This window comes from Olea europaea, chromosome 6, assembly GCF_002742605.1.
Source record: "Olea europaea var. sylvestris chromosome 6, O_europaea_v1, whole genome shotgun sequence".
NCBI lineage: Eukaryota > Viridiplantae > Streptophyta > Magnoliopsida > Lamiales > Oleaceae > Olea > Olea europaea.
The window spans coordinates 26,446,683-26,466,821 of NC_036242.1; the positions used below are offsets into that span (position 1 = coordinate 26,446,683).

General features: G+C 35.8%; 3 protein-coding genes and 1 pseudogene across 7 annotated transcripts; all 4 read left to right on the plus strand.

The window, feature by feature from the left end:
• Positions 1-1,831: 1,831 nt before the first annotated feature.
• LOC111396277 lies at positions 1,832-6,107 on the plus strand. Of its 3 annotated transcripts, none has more exons than XM_023022665.1 (5): positions 1,897-2,307; positions 3,479-3,609; positions 3,991-4,422; positions 5,036-5,342; positions 5,722-6,107. In XM_023022665.1, the coding sequence occupies exons 2-5, from the start codon at positions 3,583-3,585 to the stop codon at positions 5,862-5,864; spliced, it is 909 nt and encodes a 302-aa protein (XP_022878433.1). In that variant the 5' UTR covers positions 1,897-2,307; positions 3,479-3,582; the 3' UTR covers positions 5,865-6,107. The 3 variants fall into 3 exon arrangements, with proteins under 3 accessions (XP_022878431.1, XP_022878433.1, XP_022878432.1); XM_023022664.1 differs by lacking the exon at positions 1,897-2,307 and adding an exon at positions 3,748-3,874; XM_023022663.1 differs by lacking the exon at positions 3,479-3,609 and having other exon boundaries at positions 1,832-2,307.
• A 2,604-nt stretch (positions 6,108-8,711) lies between these two features.
• LOC111396278 (malate synthase, glyoxysomal-like) lies at positions 8,712-9,581 on the plus strand. The gene has a single exon (XM_023022666.1). It carries the CDS (start codon positions 8,822-8,824, stop codon positions 9,341-9,343), a length of 522 nt encoding a protein of 173 aa, XP_022878434.1. The 5' UTR covers positions 8,712-8,821; the 3' UTR covers positions 9,344-9,581.
• A 1,331-nt stretch (positions 9,582-10,912) lies between these two features.
• LOC111396281 lies at positions 10,913-15,154 on the plus strand (annotated as a pseudogene).
• On the plus strand, positions 14,791-19,143 carry LOC111396279 (malate synthase, glyoxysomal). Of its 3 annotated transcripts, none has more exons than XM_023022669.1 (5): positions 14,791-15,363; positions 16,948-17,181; positions 17,306-17,631; positions 17,730-18,060; positions 18,246-19,143. In XM_023022669.1, the coding sequence occupies exons 1-5, from the start codon at positions 15,301-15,303 to the stop codon at positions 18,903-18,905; spliced, it is 1,614 nt and encodes a 537-aa protein (XP_022878437.1). In that variant the 5' UTR covers positions 14,791-15,300; the 3' UTR covers positions 18,906-19,143. The 3 variants fall into 3 exon arrangements, with proteins under 3 accessions (XP_022878437.1, XP_022878436.1, XP_022878435.1); XM_023022668.1 differs by having other exon boundaries at positions 15,220-15,363; positions 16,829-17,181; XM_023022667.1 differs by lacking the exon at positions 14,791-15,363 and having other exon boundaries at positions 16,395-17,181.
• Positions 19,144-20,139: the final 996 nt, after the last annotated feature.

The window sequence follows — 20,139 nt, forward strand, 5'->3', positions numbered from 1 at the left end:
GGAAACAACCAGTTTTGCCGTATTGCTGGGATAGGTCGAGTCAGATTGAAGCTGCAAGATGGAACTATTAGAACACTTGGTCAAGTTCGACATGTTCCAGACCTGAAAATGAATTTTATCTCGCTAAGTTCCCTGGACGAAAAAGGGTATAAATTCTCTGGTGCAGGTGGAGTCTTGAAGGTTCCAAGAGGTGTTCGGGTTGTACTGGAAGGACGGAGAAAGTCCAAATTGTACATCTTGCAGGGGAGCGCAGAACCAGTTAGGAGACATTCGGGCAAGTTCAGTACCGTGGTGGACATTCAGTTTGGTACAGTACTTCTTGTGTTGGGTTCTGGATCAGTTTAGAACATTGTTAAGGAAACCGTTGGTGATTCTGCTTTGCCACCAAATTCAGTAGTTGCATTGTGTTCAAATGCCAGGGGGAGATCCATCTCTTTTAGCGCTAGACTCATGTGGTATAAATATGAGTCTCCTCTTTCAGTACTGTTGAAGCCAATTGTTGTAATTCTTTCCTTTCATTGATTGAATAAAATAATATCGTTCATCTGCTAGTCCCTTTTTGTTATTTCTTTACTTTAATCTTGTTCTTGGTTACTTTGTGATCTTGTTTTATTACTTCAATTGTGTAATTCATTAAATCTCAATTCCTGCATAATTGGTCATCGGTCCCAACAATTCTCTTATGGCAAATTTGATCATTTGATTAGTTTTAGGCATTTGGATTGACTTGAAATTAAGTATACATAGTCTTTGCCTGTCTTGATTTTGTCATCAATAACATGGACATCATCATTGGTATCATAAATTACCGCCTTCTTACAGATGTATCCTCTATCGATTCTTTGTATAATTTTCATCGGTAAGTGATCAACAATGCAAATTGTTTGAAGCACTCCAATATAATTCACTCGACTATTAGTTAATAACCATCATATGTGACTTTTTTTCATAAATTGTTTTTTTTTTTTTCAATTTGACGATTTGACCTATAAAAAACAATTTATTTTCATGGTTATTAACCACCCGAATCGGGATATGAACCGAAAAGAACCGAACCAAATTCGACTTACTTAGTTATGGTGCGATTATGACATGGCAACAAAATTGGTGGGTCGGTGATAGTTTTGGCCGAACAGAATCGTTGCCAACCTTAAATTTGACCACATTTCAAACACTTCAATAAAATAATATTACATGCAAATTCAAAAATTTTCTTATTTTTTAACCACACATTTTTCATCACAACAATTAAAAAAAGGGCTCAAACAACCCATAGCTCACAAGTGAGTTTTAGGAAAGGTCCGAAGTATGACCTCTTTATGACCTTATTAAACAATAGAGTTCAAGGTAGATATAACATTATCAAATATCAATCATATTTCATTCTTCATATACATTATCAATCGCTAGTTTTAACATCCATGCCAACTTATCAAGTTAGTTAGACATAGTGATAGACAAAGTAATAAAGGTTTCATGTAAATTAAAGCTAGTTAACAAGATTGCTCTAAATTAAATACGAGTGATTGTGTTACATATTCGTTAAAAGTTCAGTGATCGACAATACATTTAACCTTTTTATCTTGACTTTCAAGGAGAAAACTACATAAAACCTGCAACCCCTAGAGATCAATCTACACCTTCGATTTTAGGCATGACCATTAAAAAGTGATTCAAGTTGGTTGAAAATAGTGCGAGAATAATGTCAAACATTAGAATAGAATTGAAGACATCATTTTCTTTGACCTTAATCCACAAGAAAATCTGTTGCCGGTCTCTACACTTTAAAATCCAATTTGGCCGGTCCAATCCCAGGCTTTCTCTCTCTTCACACACACACACAGACGCACTATCACTTTCTTACTTTTTTTTCCTTTAAATAACCACAGCTTCCGACCGAGATTCAGCATGGCGCCATCAAAGCAAGTCCCATTGATAGAGCCTCATCTGATCGAGTCCGATCCACAGCTTGAAAAATCTTTGAAAACTTTTGAAAACTTCCTCGCACTCATCGGCTTCCGCCAGTGCACTGTCCTCGGCACCGCCTTGTCATGGCTCGTCTTCGTTCTACTCGTCGTTGCTTTGCCCCTACTTTCGATCCAATTCTCGTACTGTTCCAACTGCGAGAAGTACGAGGTAAAGAGTTTAGAGCTCGAAATCCTTGTGTCGCAAACAGTCGTTTCTGCTATATCTCTCCTCTCCATTTCGCATATTCTCCGAAAGTATGGCGTGCGGAAGATGCTGTTTGTTGATTATTGCCATGGACATTTTGCCCAATTTCGGCATCTTTACCTTCAAAAAATTCGCGTAAGATTTACTTTTATTGTAGAACTACTCAAGTTATAGCGAAATTTTATCTTGGATTTATTTAAATTGATTTTCAAGCAATTTACTAGAGTTACAAAGTTTTATAGCAGAAAATTTTAATTAATTTATAGAATATGTTTCTCCAAAACATTTGAAGTATACTTGTGCTTATTTAATCTATTATTTTGCAAGGCAATAGCAGCTTAGCCTGATTGGGAGTTTCTTTTTCCCCCCATTTTGACTGGTTTTAGCTGGCACCGTATACAAGGGGATCTTTGCTAAAATTCACCCAAAATCGATATGGTGTAATTTTGTTTGACTCTCTCAAACCCATCGGTAGTTTGACCGATGGGTTTTGATCATTTCTCATATTTTCTTCCTAGTTTTACCTTTTATAAAATAATTATTTCCGATCAACATATTTTCTACAAAACTATAACTTGTAAACAAAAATTATTTATAAGTACAAAATTAAATAATAATTAAAAAATATTTATAAATAAAATATTATTTGTAAGAAAGAAAAATTACATTATAATTAAAGATTTGTAATAAGTAAAAAATCACTTTTATGTCAAAAAACTTTTTTATAAATAAAAATACTGCTAATAAAATGAAAATTCACTTATAAAAATATTAACTTATATGTAAAAAAAAATTATCTACAAGTAAAATATCACTCATGAGGAAAATAGTTTAAACTATAAATTGAAAATTTTACCTAGAGACATGTGTAATTTTATACTTTTAAAATTTTTTCAGAATCGGTGGATAATAAAATGTCCAGGTTGTACAGTTTTGTAAACCGCTGCCAAAACCCCTCAAAACCGATTGGCTTAAAAACGCTCAAAAGCGGTAATTTAAAAACGCTCATAACCGGTACGGCGAAACTCTTCGCCCAAGCAGGCCCTTAAGTGTTTTAGTGACTAGTGAAGCCTTGCATCAGGAGTTGTTACTGAAATTTAGCTCTGTTAGATGATGGAACTACTATTTTCTTATCCATAGTTCTGGTTCTTGTATCAGATTCTCCTAGAAGGATTCGTTTACTTTTGTGTTTGAAAGCATACTTTACGTTTCTTACTTTTTCAATACATTTAAAGATACTAAAATTCAGCTCTGGTAGATGATGGAACTGTCGTTTTCTTATTCATAGTTCTGGTTCTTGTATCAGATTCTCTTTGAAGGATTCGTTTACTTTCGTGTTTGAAGCATTCTTTATGTTTCTTGCTTTTTCGAGACATAAAGATTGAAGACTACTTGCCGAGAGATGTACACATGGGGAACCAAATGCCTATCATAATGGTTTTCTTTAAATAGATTTTCATATTGTACCTTTGTTTCTTTTCTTTTCTTTTTTTCCCCCCTTTTTTCTCTCCCTAAATAATAATAAAAGAGTATTTCTTTCTCATGTATCTGAGTATATTTTTTCTACAATAACAGGCTGCAAAACTAAATCAGAAGTTCAACGTCGAGTTTTAAATCTACTGAATGGTACAAATATAAACGACATCAAATGATTTTTCCCGTGATAATTCTAGCTGTGTCCTGTTACCTGTACAATTTGGAGGTGTTGAGTAACTTTTCTTGTCATGTTTTTGGGCAATCCCTTGCTGAAAAATTTACTCATGTTTAGCTTTATAAACTATGACCGAAGTTTATCTAACTTTCCTGATTGTTTTTCAGGCATTTTACCGCTTACTGGCTTCGTGGGTCTTTATTTGCCTTATATTAAAGGTGGCTCGTGAGATTACTCGTGCAGTATATTTACACCATGATTCTTGGTGGCGCTCGGCTTTGATGTTGCTTGCTTGCATTGTATCGTATACATATGTGACTCTAGTCTTCTTAGCTGGTTGTGCCCTGTTCCACTTGGTGGGCAATTTGCTAGTGATCCACTTCGAAAATTATGGGAAACTACTGGAACGGGATTTGGATGTTTCAGTTTACATCGAAGAGCACATACGTTTAACCTCTTATTTATCCAAAATAAGCCACAGGTTTCGGGTATTTCTTCTTTTAGAATTCTTGGTTGTCACAGTTAGTCAGTTTTTTGCTCTATTGCAGACATTAGGGAACCTTGGGATCATAAACTTCATCAATGGAGGTGATTTTGCAGTACGTCTCTGGTTACTTTCTCAGATAGATTGTTAATACAGAGTATTATCATACATTTTCCTCCCTCTAAGATAAGAAAGTATATTATGTGGAAGAGTGGAAAGAGTAGAAAAAACTAGTTTACTTCACTAGATTTCTGAAATCTTTAATATTTGTTGTATCACTTCATCTATAAACTTAAATTGATGGACAGGGGTTGCATTTATGTATCTAAATTATGTCTTAAACACGCCCCCTCACATACAAGAAAAATTCATTTTTCCTTCAATTGGCTAATAGTTGCACACAATATTCATAAATGGGTGACAACTAGAATTGAACTTAGGACTTTTGCTCACTCTTGTATCATGTTGAATTACCCTGTGTAAAGGCTTTAAGGTCTTAGAGAGTGGACTAAACTTAATGTAATTACCAACTGTTTTTATATGGTTAAAGATGAGAATTTGTTTGATTTTTTCTAGCTTCTTAGCCCACATGGCTATGAAAAATTATCCATAGTAGATAGAAATGTAGCAATCCGCAAGATTTTCAACAATAATTTGGATGAACATCAGTCTGTCAAATTATTGATCTATCATATAAGAACTTCAAATGCTATTTACTCTATATGCAGGTGTTATCTATTGTTCAGCTTGTCGGGATTCTGCTCTGTCTAAATGCAGCTGGAAAGATATCTCATAGAGCTCAAGGCCTTGGTTCAATTGCTAGTAGATGGCATGCATTGATTACTTGCAAATCAAATGATGGTTCCTTTTCAGCTGTTTCAGATAGTGGTGGAAATTCTGATGTTCCATATCCCGTGCGTCCATTATCTATGCATTATTCAGAAAGTGATTTAGAGTCTGGTGATTACGCGCAATTGTCCATGAATTTGCAGTTGACAGCTTCCATGTCATCATATCAGAAGAGACAAGCCTTTGGTGCGCATACCTATTTGTTACATAATTATCGTTATTGTATTTTGTTTTCTTCACTAGAACTTGTTTCCAGTCTCGAGCAACTATAATCAATATTTGTGGTTCTAACTCGACACGATCTCGAAGTTAGCATATGCATGTCTCGTCTGACAACTTCTTAAACCTCGACAGTCCTAGAATTGGTATCTATCTGATTTTTTTTCCGGATAGGATGTTCAGTGGTTTCAGTTTTGACATATCTTGGTTCAAGGGCACAAGTGCTTTAGTCCTAGCTGATTTTTGCTGCGTTTGTTTTCCTTAAAATTTTTAATTATCTGTTGAACTATTATATGTTAAATGTTTATCTTTAACAGAGGCTTACTCAAATTTTCTTGGTTTGTAGTTACCTATGTGCAGTCGAATACTGGTGGATTCACTATCTTTGGATGGATGATTGATCGTATGCACATTACTACGATTTTCTTCATCGAGCTTTCACTAGTTTTCTTCGTCCTCGGGAAGACTATCACAATCACAACAAGATGACACAATACACCCGCCCCAACCCCCTCTATTTGAATGGGGGCAGCTAAAATAGTGTGATCAATATTAATAATCGTGTATTGTTGTGTTTATCAGTTTATGGCTTCGCTTAAAGCCAACGAGTACCAACTGATGTTCTTAATTAACATATTCAGACAGGATTTTATGTAAGACTGATCTGTATAAATGTTATTGTAATGCTAATCCAACTTTATAGAGTAAAATGGCCTCTTGTTGATGTGCAAAGGTCCCCTGGCCTCGTATTTTGCTTGCACATTTGCAAGTTCAGTTGTGTTTTCTATAGCCATATTGGTTTCTTTTGCAAATTCTGGCTAATGTTCGGTTTCTTGACAGATAAAAAGCGTTGTTAGGTCTTGAAATTTGATGGACTTTCACTTGCTCTCCAAGATGCTATGGAAATATGCACAGCACAAAGCTTCTTCTCAGGTAAACTTATTTTACTTATGTTTATTGGACATCTGTATTTAGCCAATGTGTTGTTCAATAATCACAAATTAAGCTACATAAGAGGGAAAATTAGGCTGAATCTTGCAATTACATCCAAAAAAATAAAAAGATCACAGTTTTAAATCCGACCTGAACGTCAACCCAAAAAAATCATCGGGTCATCGGGTCAACAATTATTTTGACATATTAAAAAAGACAACATGAGCTATGTGTTAAATGTTAATTTAACCGTGACAAATCGAATAAGAATCAAGTAATCTGACTCCAAGTTATCTTCACTTAAGAAGGACTCGCATCTTGCACTACTTGATACCTGTTGATCCACAAAGACATATTCAAATTGCTTCCTTTATTTTTGATGTGTGTAAAGAAAGATGCAACACTAGTTATTAAAAAAATTAATATTATTGCTTATCTACTTAAAAGGGAAAATTACATCAATTAGTTTTTAATTTATTGTTAGTATAGTAAGTTGGTCTTTAGGTTTCAAAAAGAGGTAAATTGGTCTAAAACATTCATTACATTTGAAAACAATAACGAAAACGGTCTAAATCTTCGAGAAATAATCACTTAATTTTCATACATAATTTGGACTATATTTAAAAATTTGAAGTGAGACATATTTTCGTGAGTCACATGATGATGATAACAATTTCTTCTACTTCTTTTTCTTCTTCTTTTTAACCAAATATTCTTCAATAAAATAATATTATACGTAAATTGCTATTAAAACGAACTCAATCTACAATTTCAATTTCAAAAAACTTATTCTTGTTAGATTTGTGACTTTCAATTGGATTGGGAGTCTTTGATTGCGTGTTGGAATTAAAATTGCAAAAGGAATCAAAGTGGCAGACAAAAGGAAAGGGAATAAATTGGTACCAAATCCGAGTGAAATTAAGGAAAGAAATATTATTGGAGTGGAAAGATCAAACTGCATTCAATTGGAACGAAATTGAACAGAATCACGCTACCTCTTTTTCTCTCTTTTTTTTTCATGTTTAACATAAAATTTATACATTTTAGGACTCTTTTAGCGCTAGACTCATGTGGTATAAATATGAGTTTCCTCTTTCAGTATTGTTGAAGTCAATTGCTGTAATTCTCTCCTTTCATTGATTGAATAAAATGACATCGTTCATCTGCTGGTCCCTTTTTGTTATTTCTTACTTTAATCTTATTCTTAGTTACTTTGTGATCTTGTTTTATTACTTCAACTGTGTAATTCATTAAATCTCAATTCCTGTATAATTGGTTATCGGTCCCAACAAAGTGGTATTAGAGCAAGGTCGCGGGTTCTTCATGATTTGGTTGAGATTTTTTCAAGGATGAATTCATTGAAGTTTGATATTCCGCTGCTAGATCGTAATACAAGGTTTTCACTGTGACAAGTAAAGATAAGGGCTGTATTGACGCAGATGGATCTTGATGATGCTTTACTGGGCTTTGAGAAGATGCCAGTAAATTGGTCTTTGGAGGAGAAACAACGGAGGGATCGGAAGGCTTTAACGCATATTCATCTTCACATATCCAACAATATTCTCCAGGATATCTTGAAGGAGAAGACAGCGGCTGCTTTGTGGTTCAAGTTGGAGCAGTTGTGCATGACAATGAGTCTAACTAGCAAACTGACTTTAAAGCAGAAGTTGTATTCCCATTGCATAGCGGAAGGAGGATCACTGCATGACCATCTTGCTGTGTTCAAGGAGATCGTTGCAAATTTGGAGACGTTGGAGGTAAAGCATGATGAAGAGGATCTGGCTTTGATCCTGTTGTGTTCGCTACCCAATTCTTTTTCGTCGTTTCGTGATACTATATTGTATAGTCGTGACACGTTGTCCATTGAGGAGGTATACGACGCCCTATTCTCAAAGGAGAAGATGGAGTTGTTGGTTGGAGATCCTACATCTAGGAGTGGAGATGCTCTGGTTACTCATGGCGATCGATGGAGGGATAGATCGAAGGTGAGGACCAATAATCAATTTTGTTTTTACTATAAGAGGAAAGGACACATTATGAAGGATTGCGACAAGTTGCAGGGTAAAGGTAATTTACATGCAAATCATGAGGGGCAATCTTGTACTTCGAATGAGACTAATGTAATTGAGGATTTTTCGGATAGCGGAGAGGTCTTGTTAGCTATATCTGACGTGGAATCTAAGCCGAAGGAGTGGATTCTTGATTCGGCGTGTTCGCATCGTATGTGTTTCGACAAGAATTTATTTCAGACATATGAGGCTGTACAGCAAAATAAAGTTATCATGGGAAACAACCAGTTTTGCCGTATTGCTGGGATAGGTCGAGTCAGATTGAAGCTGCAAGATGGAACTATTAGAACACTTGGTCAAGTTCGACATGTTCCAGACCTGAAAATGAACAACCCAGTGGCAAACGAGGCAGCTTTGGAATTGGTAAGGAAGGACAAATTGAGAGAAGTGAAGGCGGGGCATGATGGAACATGGGCAGCCCACCCGGGACTGATCCCGGCCATCATGGAAGTCTTCACCAACAGCATGGGCAACAAGGCGAACCAAATTCACACCGTGAAGCGTGAAGATGCGGTTAACTTGACTGAAGAAGACCTCCTTCAGAGGCCAAGAGGAGTACGAACCATGGAAGGCCTCCGTCACAACACCAGGGTCGGAATCCAGTACTTGGCAGCATGGCTCACGGGAACTGGTTCCGTTCCCCTTTACAACCTCATGGAGGATGCGGCCACAGCTGAAATAAGCCGAGTCCAGAACTGGCAGTGGTTGAAATATGGAGTTGAATTGGATGGAGATGGCCTTGGTGTGAAGGTGACTCTTGAGCTCTTCGGGCGAGTAGTTGAAGACGAAATGACTAGGATTGAGAGAGAAGTTGGCCAAGAAAAATTTAAGAAAGGAATGTACAAGGAGGCTTGCAAGATTTTTACCAGGCAATGCACTAAACCAATGTTGGATGATTTTCTGACCCTTGATGCCTATAATCATATTGTCAACCACTACCCCAAGGGATCATCCTCTAGGCTCTAAATTTTTCATTTTGCTCGACTGGCGAGTCTTGTAGTTAAGCTCTTAGTTCCAATCTGTCTGCGTACTCAAGGGCCAACATTCGTCTGATCCGAGGAAATCTTTGTACGCCATGGGAATCAGTAGTTTTAAGGCTCTCTTTGTTACATGTTTTATTCCAATTCTAGCACCATGTCTGTATTGTGAGTACTACTTCTATTACCAATAATAAATGCTATGAGCTGGTTTTCAACTGTTTAAATCAATAATAGCTTATTTCTTGTGGAAGATTTGAATTATAGATTAACAGAAAAATCTCTGTTTCTGCTCCTTGCATCCATAGAGCATGAAAAACAGATATATAAAATGGGTTGTGCTGTAGCTTAAACCCCCCTCACATGGAGAGGGGTTCACATGCAATAAAATATTCATGGGTCCTCCTCCATGTAAGGGGGTGTAAAGCTGTGTGTACGCCTTGCACACCACAAGGTGTACATCTTGATTTTGTCATCAATAACATGGACATCATCATTGGTATCATAAATTACCGCCTTCTTACAGATGTATCCTCTATCGATTCTTTGTATAATTTTCATCGGTAAGTGATCAACAATGCAAATTGTTTGAAGCACTCCAATATAATTCACTCGACTATTAGTTAATAACCATCATATGTGACTTTTTTTCATAAATTGTTTTTTTTTTTTCAATTTGACGATTTGACCTATAAAAAACAATTTATTTTCATGGTTATTAACCACCCGAATCGGGATATGAACCGAAAAGAACCGAACCAAATTCGACTTACTTAGTTATGGTGCGATTATGACATGGCAACAAAATTGGTGGGTCGGTGATAGTTTTGGCCGAACAGAATCGTTGCCAACCTTAAATTTGACCACATTTCAAACACTTCAATAAAATAATATTACATGCAAATTCAAAAATTTTCTTATTTTTTAACCACACATTTTTCATCACAACAATTAAAAAAAGGGCTCAAACAACCCATAGCTCACAAGTGAGTTTTAGGAAAGGTCCGAAGTATGACCTCTTTATGACCTTATTAAACAATAGAGTTCAAGGTAGATATAACATTATCAAATATCAATCATATTTCATTCTTCATATACATTATCAATCGCTAGTTTTAACATCCATGCCAACTTATCAAGTTAGTTAGACATAGCGATGGATGAAGTAATAAAGGTTGCATGTAAATTAAAGTTAGTTAACAAGATTGCTCTAAATTAAATACGAGTGATTTTGTTACATGGTCGTTAAAAGTTCAGTGATCGATAATACATTTAACCCTTTTATCTTGACTTTCAAGAAGAAAACTACATAAAATCTGCAACCCCTAGAGATCAATCTACACCTTCGATTTTAGGCATGGCCATTAAAAAGTGATTCAAGTTGGTTGAAAATAGTTCGAGAATAATGTCAAACATTAGAATAGAATTGAAGACATCATTTTCTTTGACCTTAATCAACAAGAAAATCTGTTGCCGGTCTCTACACTTTAAAATCCAATTTGGCCGGTCCAATCCCAGGCTTTCTCTCTCTTCACACACACACAGACGCACTATCACTTTCTTACTTTTTTTTTTCTTTAAATAACCACAACTTCCGACCGAGATTTAGCATGGCGCCATCAAAGCAAGTCCCATTGATAGAGCCTCATCCGATTGAGTCCGATCCGGAGCTTGACAAATCCTTGAAAACTTTTGAAAACTTCCTCGCACTCATCGGCTTCCGTCAGTGCACTGTCCTCGGCACCGCCTTGTCATGGCTCGTCTTCGTTCTACTCGTCGTTGCTTTGCCCCTACTTTCGATCCAATTCTCGTACTGTTCCAACTGCGAGAAGTACGAGGTAAAGAGTTTAGAGCTCGAAATCCTTGTGTCGCAAACAGTCGTTTCTGCTATATCTCTCCTCTCCATTTCGCATATTCTCCGAAAGTATGGCGTGCGGAAGATGCTGTTTGTTGATTATTGCCATGGACATTTTGCCCAATTTCGGCATCTTTACCTTCAAAAAATTCGCGTAAGATTTACTTTTATTGTAGAACTACTCAAGTTATAGCGAAATTTTATCTTGGATTTATTTAAATTGATTTTCAAGCAATTTACTAGAGTTACAAAGTTTTATAGCAGAAAATTTTAATTAATTTATAGAATATGTTTCTCCAAAACATTTGAAGTATACTTGTGCTTATTTAATCTATTATTTTGCAAGGCAATAGCAGCTTAGCCTGATTGGGAGTTTCTTTTTCCCCCCATTTTGACTGGTTTTAGCTGGCACCGTATACAAGGGGATGTTTGCTAAAATTCACGCAAAATCGATATGGTGTAATTTTGATTGACTCTCTCAAACCCATCGGTAGTTTGACCGATGGGTTTTGATCATTTCTCATATTTTCTTCCTAGTTTTACCTTTTATAAAATAATTATTTCCGATCAACATATTTTCTACAAAACTATAACTTGTAAACAAAAATTATTTATAAGTACAAAATTAAATAATAATTAAAAAATATTTATAAATAAAATATTATTTGTAAGAAAGAAAAATTACATTATAATTAAAGATTTGTAATAAGTAAAAAATCACTTTTATGTCAAAAAACTTTTTTATAAATAAAAATACTGCTAATAAAATGAAAATTCACTTATAAAAATATTAACTTATATGTAAAAAAAAATTATCTACAAGTAAAATATCACTCATGAGGAAAATAGTTTAAACTATAAATTGAAAATTTTACCTAGAGACATATGTAATTTTATACTTTTAAAATTTTTTCAGAATCGGTGGATAATAAAATGTCCAGGTTGTACAGTTTTGTAAACCGCTGCCAAAACCCCTCAAAACCGATTGGCTTAAAAACGCTCAAAAGCGGTAATTTAAAAACGCTCATAACCGGTACGGCGAAACTCTTCGCCCAAGCAGGCCCTTAAGTGTTTTAGTGACTAGTGAAGCCTTGCATCAGGAGTTGTTACTGAAATTTAGCTCTGTTAGATGATGGAACTACTATTTTCTTATCCATAGTTCTGGTTCTTGTATCAGATTCTCCTAGAAGGATTCGTTTACTTTTGTGTTTGAAAGCATACTTTACGTTTCTTACTTTTTCAATACATTTAAAGATACTAAAATTCAGCTCTGGTAGATGATGGAACTGTCGTTTTCTTATTCATAGTTCTGGTTCTTGTATCAGATTCTCTTTGAAGGATTCGTTTACTTTCGTGTTTGAAGCATTCTTTATGTTTCTTGCTTTTTCGAGACATAAAGATTGAAGACTACTTGCCGAGAGATGTACACATGGGGAACCAAATGCCTATCATAATGGTTTTCTTTAAATAGATTTTCATATTGTACCTTTGTTTCTTTTCTTTTCTTTTTTCCCCCCCTTTTTTCTCTCCCTAAATAATAATAAAAGAGTATTTCTTTCTCATGTATCTGAGTATATTTTTTCTACAATAACAGGCTGCAAAACTAAATCAGAAGTTCAACGTCGAGTTTTAAATCTACTGAATGGTACAAATATAAACGACATCAAATGATTTTTCCCGTGATAATTCTAGCTGTGTCCTGTTACCTGTACAATTTGGAGGTGTTGAGTAACTTTTCTTGTCATGTTTTTGGGCAATCCCTTGCTGAAAAATTTACTCATGTTTAGCTTTATAAACTATGACCGAAGTTTATCTAACTTTCCTGATTGTTTTTCAGGCATTTTACCGCTTACTGGCTTCGTGGGTCTTTATTTGCCTTATATTAAAGGTGGCTCGTGAGATTACTCGTGCAGTATATTTACACCATGATTCTTGGTGGCGCTCGGCTTTGATGTTGCTTGCTTGCATTGTATCGTATACATATGTGACTCTAGTCTTCTTAGCTGGTTGTGCCCTGTTCCACTTGGTGGGCAATTTGCTAGTGATCCACTTCGAAAATTATGGGAAACTACTGGAACGGGATTTGGATGTTTCAGTTTACATCGAAGAGCACATACGTTTAACCTCTTATTTATCAAAAATAAGCCACAGGTTTCGGGTATTTCTTCTTTTAGAATTCTTGGTTGTCACAGTTAGTCAGTTTTTTGCTCTATTGCAGACATTAGGGAACCTTGGGATCATAAACTTCATCAATGGAGGTGATTTTGCAGTACGTCTCTGGTTACTTTCTCAGATAGATTGTTAATACAGAGTATTATCATACATTTTCCTCCCTCTAAGATAAGAAAGTATATTATGTGGAAGAGTGGAAAGAGTAGAAAAAACTAGTTTACTTCACTAGATTTCTGAAATCTTTAATATTTGTTGTATCACTTCATCTATAAACTTAAATTGATGGACAGGGGTTGCATTTATGTATCTAAATTATGTCTTAAACACGCCCCCTCACATACAAGAAAAATTCATTTTTCCTTCAATTGGCTAATAGTTGCACACAATATTCATAAATGGGTGACAACTAGAATTGAACTTAGGACTTTTGCTCACTCTTGTATCATGTTGAATTACCCTGTGTAAAGGCTTTAAGGTCTTAGAGAGTGGACTAAACTTAATGTAATTACCAACTGTTTTTATATGGTTAAAGATGAGAATTTGTTTGATTTTTTCTAGCTTCTTAGCCCACATGGCTATGAAAAATTATCCATAGTAGATAGAAATGTAGCAATCCGCAAGATTTTCAACAATAATTTGGATGAACATCAGTCTGTCAAATTATTGATCTATCATATAAGAACTTCAAATGCTATTTACTCTATATGCAGGTGTTATCTATTGTTCAGCTTGTCGGGATTCTGCTCTGTCTAAATGCAGCTGGAAAGATATCTCATAGAGCTCAAGGCCTTGGTTCAATTGCTAGTAGATGGCATGCATTGATTACTTGCAAATCAAATGATGGTTCCTTTTCAGCTGTTTCAGATAGTGGTGGAAATTCTGATGTTCCATATCCCGTGCGTCCATTATCTATGCATTATTCAGAAAGTGATTTAGAGTCTGGTGATTACGCGCAATTGTCCATGAATTTGCAGTTGACAGCTTCCATGTCATCATATCAGAAGAGACAAGCCTTTGGTGCGCATACCTATTTGTTACATAATTATCGTTATTGTATTTTGTTTTCTTCACTAGAACTTGTTTCCAGTCTCGAGCAACTATAATCAATATTTGTGGTTCTAACTCGACACGATCTCGAAGTTAGCATATGCATGTCTCGTCTGACAACTTCTTAAACCTCGACAGTCCTAGAATTGGTATCTATCTGATTTTTTTTCCGGATAGGATGTTCAGTGGTTTCAGTTTTGACATATCTTGGTTCAAGGGCACAAGTGCTTTAGTCCTAGCTGATTTTTGCTGCGTTTGTTTTCCTTAAAATTTTTAATTATCTGTTGAACTATTATATGTTAAATGTTTATCTTTAACAGAGGCTTACTCAAATTTTCTTGGTTTGCAGTTACCTATGTGCAGTCGAATACTGGTGGATTCACTATCTTTGGATGGATGATTGATCGTATGCACATTACTACGATTTCTTCATCGAGCTTTCACTAGTTTTCTTCGTCCTCGGGAAGACTATCACAATCACAACAAGATGACACAATACACCCGCCCCAACCCCCTCTATTTGAATGGGGGCAGCTAAAATAGTGTGATCAATATTAATAATCGTGTATTGTTGTGTTTATCAGTTTATGGCTTCGCTTAAAGCCAACGAGTACCAACTGATGTTCTTAATTAACATATTCAGACAGGATTTTATGTAAGACTGATCTGTATAAATGTTATTGTAATGCTAATCCAACTTTATAGAGTAAAATGGCCTCTTGTTGATGTGCAAAGGTCCCCTGGCCTCGTATTTTGCTTGCACATTTGCAAGTTCAGTTGTGTTTTCTATAGCCATATTGGTTTCTTTTGCAAATTCTGGCTAATGTTCGGTTTCTTGACAGATAAAAAGCGTTGTTAGGTCTTGAAATTTGATGGACTTTCACTTGCTCTCCAATATGCTATGGAAATATGCACAGCACAAAGCTTCTTCTCAGGTAAACTTATTTTACTTATGTTTATTGGACATCTGTATTTAGCCAATGTGTTGTTCAATAATCACAAATTAAGCTACATAAGAGGGAAAATTAGGCTGAATCTTGCAATTACATCCAAAAAAATAAAAAAGATCACAGTTTTAAATCCGACCTGAACGTCAACCCAAAAAAATCATCGGGTCATCGGGTCAACAATTATTTTGACATATTAAAAAAGACAACATGAGCTATGTGTTAAATGTTAATTTAACCGTGACAAATCAAATAAGAATCAAGTAATCCGACTTAAAGTTATCTTCACTTAGAAAGGACTCACATCTTGCACTACTTGATACCCGTTGATCCACAAAGACATATTCAAATTGGTTCCTTTAATTTTTGATGTGTGTAAAGAAAGATGCAACACTAGTTATTAAAAAAATTAATATTATTGCTTATCTACTTAAAAGGGAAAATTACATCAATTAGTATTTAATTTATTGTTAGTATAGTAAGTTGGTCTTTAGGTTTCAAAAAGAGGTAAATTGGTCTAAAACATTCATTACATTTGAAAACAATAACGAAAACGGTCTAAATCTTCGAGAAATAATCACTTAATTTTCATACATAATTTGGACTATATTTAAAAATTTGAAGTGAGACATATTTTCGTGAGTCACATGATAATGATAACAATTTCTTCTACTTCTTTTTCTTCTTCTTTTTAACCAAATATTCTTCAATAAAATAATATTATACGTAAATTAAAAAAAAAATCTTATTTTTTAACCGCACATTTTTTTTCAAATTACTATTTTAAATTGCATTTTGAACATAAAATAGGGCTCAAGCAAAGGTTTGGATAAAGTCGAAGAGGAATGGTGCAATTTCCCTATCTATAATTTAATTTTAAGCTTAGCCAAACGTGGGATATGACATCAAAATGCTTCACTATCCTAACAAACTGCACCTCCCGAGGTAGGCACGATGTTCAAAAAAAAAAATCTTATTTTTTAACCGCACATTTTTTTTCAAATTACTATTTTAAATTGCATTTTGAACATAAAATAGGGCTCAAGCAAAGGTTTGGATAAAGTCGAAGAGGAATGGTGCAATTTCCCTATCTATAATTTAATTTTAAGCTTAGCCAAACGTGGGATATGACATCAAAATGCTTCACTATCCTAACAAACTGCACCTCCCGAGGTAGGCACGATGTTCAAAACCAATCCACAATTCAATCCCATGCATCATCCCAAGCACATAATTCCATGCATTCTCTATTCTATTTTTACACCATAAGGATAAAACTTTCTGTATCTGTCCAAAACCTCTCCCCCACCCAGCCAACCCCTTTATATATTGGATAATTCTCAAGTAGTTTCTCTACCTTTACACAAATCCAGACTCCAAATTTCTTCGAAAAAGAACAATAATCTCAACAAAATGGTGGGTTTTGAAAGCTTTCTTGAACCTTCCTCTACAGAGAGAAAAATTGGCATGGCATATGATGTGCCTGAGGGAGTGGACATTATGGGCAAATATGATGCAGAATTTGCAAAAATTTTGACTAAGGATGCTCTGCAATTTGTGGCTGATTTGCAGAGTGAGTTCAGGAACCATATCAAGTATGCTTTGGAGTGCAGAAAGGAGGCTAAGATTAGATACAATAATGGGGGTTTACCGGGGTTTGATCCGGCTACGAAATACATAAGGGAAGGGGAATGGGTTTGTGCCGCCGTGCCACCGGCGGTTGCCGATCGGAGGGTGGAAATTACAGGGCCTGTGGGGAGGAAGATGATCATCAATGCACTCAATTCTGGAGCCAAAGTTTTCATGGTGAGTAGAATACAGAATTTGTTGATTAGTGTATATTTGGCTAAGCTTTAAATTTCAAATTTCACTTATCACAATAATCAATTGTTCTAAAGCCATGGAGTCATGCGATTTAAATTTTCCATAGGCTGATTTTGAAGATGCTCTCTCACCAAGCTGGGAGAACTTAATGGGTGGACAAGTTAACTTAAGGGATGCTGTTAATAGGACTATAAGCTTCCATGACAAAGCTAGAAATCGGGTTTACAAGCTTAATGATCAGACGGCTAAGCTTTTTGTTCGTCCAAGAGGCTGGCACCTACCCGAGTCTCACATCTTCATTGATGGCGAACCAGCTACCGGTTGCCTTGTGGACTTCGGTCTCTATTTTTTCCACAACTGCATGGCGTTTCGCCGAACTCAAGGTGAAGGCTTCGGGCCTTTCTTCTATCTCCCGAAAATGGAACACTCGAGGCAAGGATTTGTAATTCAGTAGTTGGTAGTGTTATTTTGCTCTAAAACTTTGTTCTCGAGTAACTTGATGAGTGTTTTTTTTTTTTTTTTAATAACAGGGAAGCAAAAATCTGGAACAATGTATTTGAGAGGGCCGAAAAATTGTCTGGAATTGAGAAGGGAAGCATTAGAGCCACTGTTTTGATTGAAACGCTTCCAGCCGTTTTTCAAATGGATGAAATTCTGTATGAGCTAAGAGACCATTCTGTTGGTCTGAATTGTGGTAGATGGGATTATATATTCAGCTATGTCAAGACTTTCCAGGCCCACCCGGATCGCCTTCTGCCCGATAGAGTTCTAGTGGGGATGACTCAGCACTTCATGAGAAGTTACTCCGATTTACTCATCAGAACCTGTCATAAGCGTGGCGTGCATGCCATGGGAGGAATGGTTGGTTGTCGTCTAAGTCATACAAGTTTTACGAGTCAATAAATTTGTGCTAACTCTCTAATTTGTCACAATAATCAAATAGTGGAATATATGTCTCAAATGTCGAATAAACTGTGATCTATTCTCGCAAGGATTCTCCTAAATTACCTTATTGAACGAAGCTCCAACTTGTGTTGCTTGAACAGGCTGCTCAGATTCCTATCCGGGACAACCCAGTGGCAAACGAGGCAGCTTTGGAATTGGTAAGGAAGGACAAATTGAGAGAAGTGAAGGCGGGGCATGATGGAACATGGGCAGCCCACCCGGGACTGATCCCGGCCATCATGGAAGTCTTCACCAACAGCATGGGCAACAAGGCGAACCAAATTCACACCGTGAAGCGTGAAGATGCGGTTAACTTGACTGAAGAAGACCTCCTTCAGAGGCCAAGAGGAGTACGAACCATGGAAGGCCTCCGTCACAACACCAGGGTCGGAATCCAGTACTTGGCAGCATGGCTCACGGGAACTGGTTCCGTTCCCCTTTACAACCTCATGGAGGATGCGGCCACAGCTGAAATAAGCCGAGTCCAGAACTGGCAGTGGTTGAAATATGGAGTTGAATTGGATGGAGATGGCCTTGGTGTGAAGGTGACTCTTGAGCTCTTCGGGCGAGTAGTTGAAGACGAAATGACTAGGATTGAGAGAGAAGTTGGCCAAGAAAAATTTAAGAAAGGAATGTACAAGGAGGCTTGCAAGATTTTTACCAGGCAATGCACTAAACCAATGTTGGATGATTTTCTGACCCTTGATGCCTATAATCATATTGTCAACCACTACCCCAAGGGATCATCCTCTAGGCTCTAAATTTTTCATTTTGCTCGACTGGCGAGTCTTGTAGTTAAGCTCTTAGTTCCAATCTGTCTGCGTACTCAAGGGCCAACATTCGTCTGATCCGAGGAAATCTTTGTACGCCATGGGAATCAGTAGTTTTAAGGCTCTCTTTGTTACATGTTTTATTCCAATTCTAGCACCATGTCTGTATTGTGAGTACTACTTCTATTACCAATAATAAATGCTATGAGCTGGTTTTCAACTGTTTAAATCAATAATAGCTTATTTCTTGTGGAAGATTTGAATTATAGATTAACAGAAAAATCTCTGTTTCTGCTCCTTGCATCCATAGAGCATGAAAAACAGATATATAAAATGGGTTGTGCTGTGCACACATAGGCTTAAACCCCCCTCACATGGAGAGGGGTTCACATGCAATAAAATATTCATGGGTCCTCCTCCATGTAAGGGGGTGTAAAGCTGTGTGTACGCCTTGCACACCACAAGGTGTACACACAGCATTTTCCATATATAATGGCTAATTATAGGCGTTTTAGAATATTTTTCGAAGAGTGTGCGGTCTAAATTGGCACCTAAAAGGATGATTTTACATACGACAGCGTTTCTATGAGGATAATTTATTTTTATTTTTTTAAAGGCTCTAATTTGAGGAAGACTTGACTTCCATTGTTAGATTTCGAGAAATCCAAAAATTTTCAGGACCAAAAAATATATACATATTATTGATTTTCATTGATCATTGTGTTTAAATACAATATGAATTAGACCCAAAACTAAGATGTAAAAATGTTTTTGTGATATCTAAATTTTAGTTAAAAAAATCAATGAAATAATAAGCTCATTGGAATTTATTATACAAAAGCATATATTTAATATTCCTCTCACAGTAAATTATGGGTACGAATTCAAGCATAATTTTGTAGACCGCGAATAAAACTTTTGATGAAAAAATCAATTTTTTGTGGTCGAAATATACTTCATTAATTAAAATCAAATCAATTTAAAACCAATTTTTATTCCATTTGATTCGACTATTGTTTATTGACCTAATTATCATATTTTAAATTGGTTAAACATACATATAACACTAGACACGGAATAAAATTTTAATGTATTCATCATTTTCCAACTTTTAATGGTGCCGAATGTGCAATATAAGAAAATAAATTGGTCACATAGAAGTGAGTGCCATTTAAGGTATTCAAGCAATTAATTGAAATTAAATTGATGTTACCAAATTAAACAA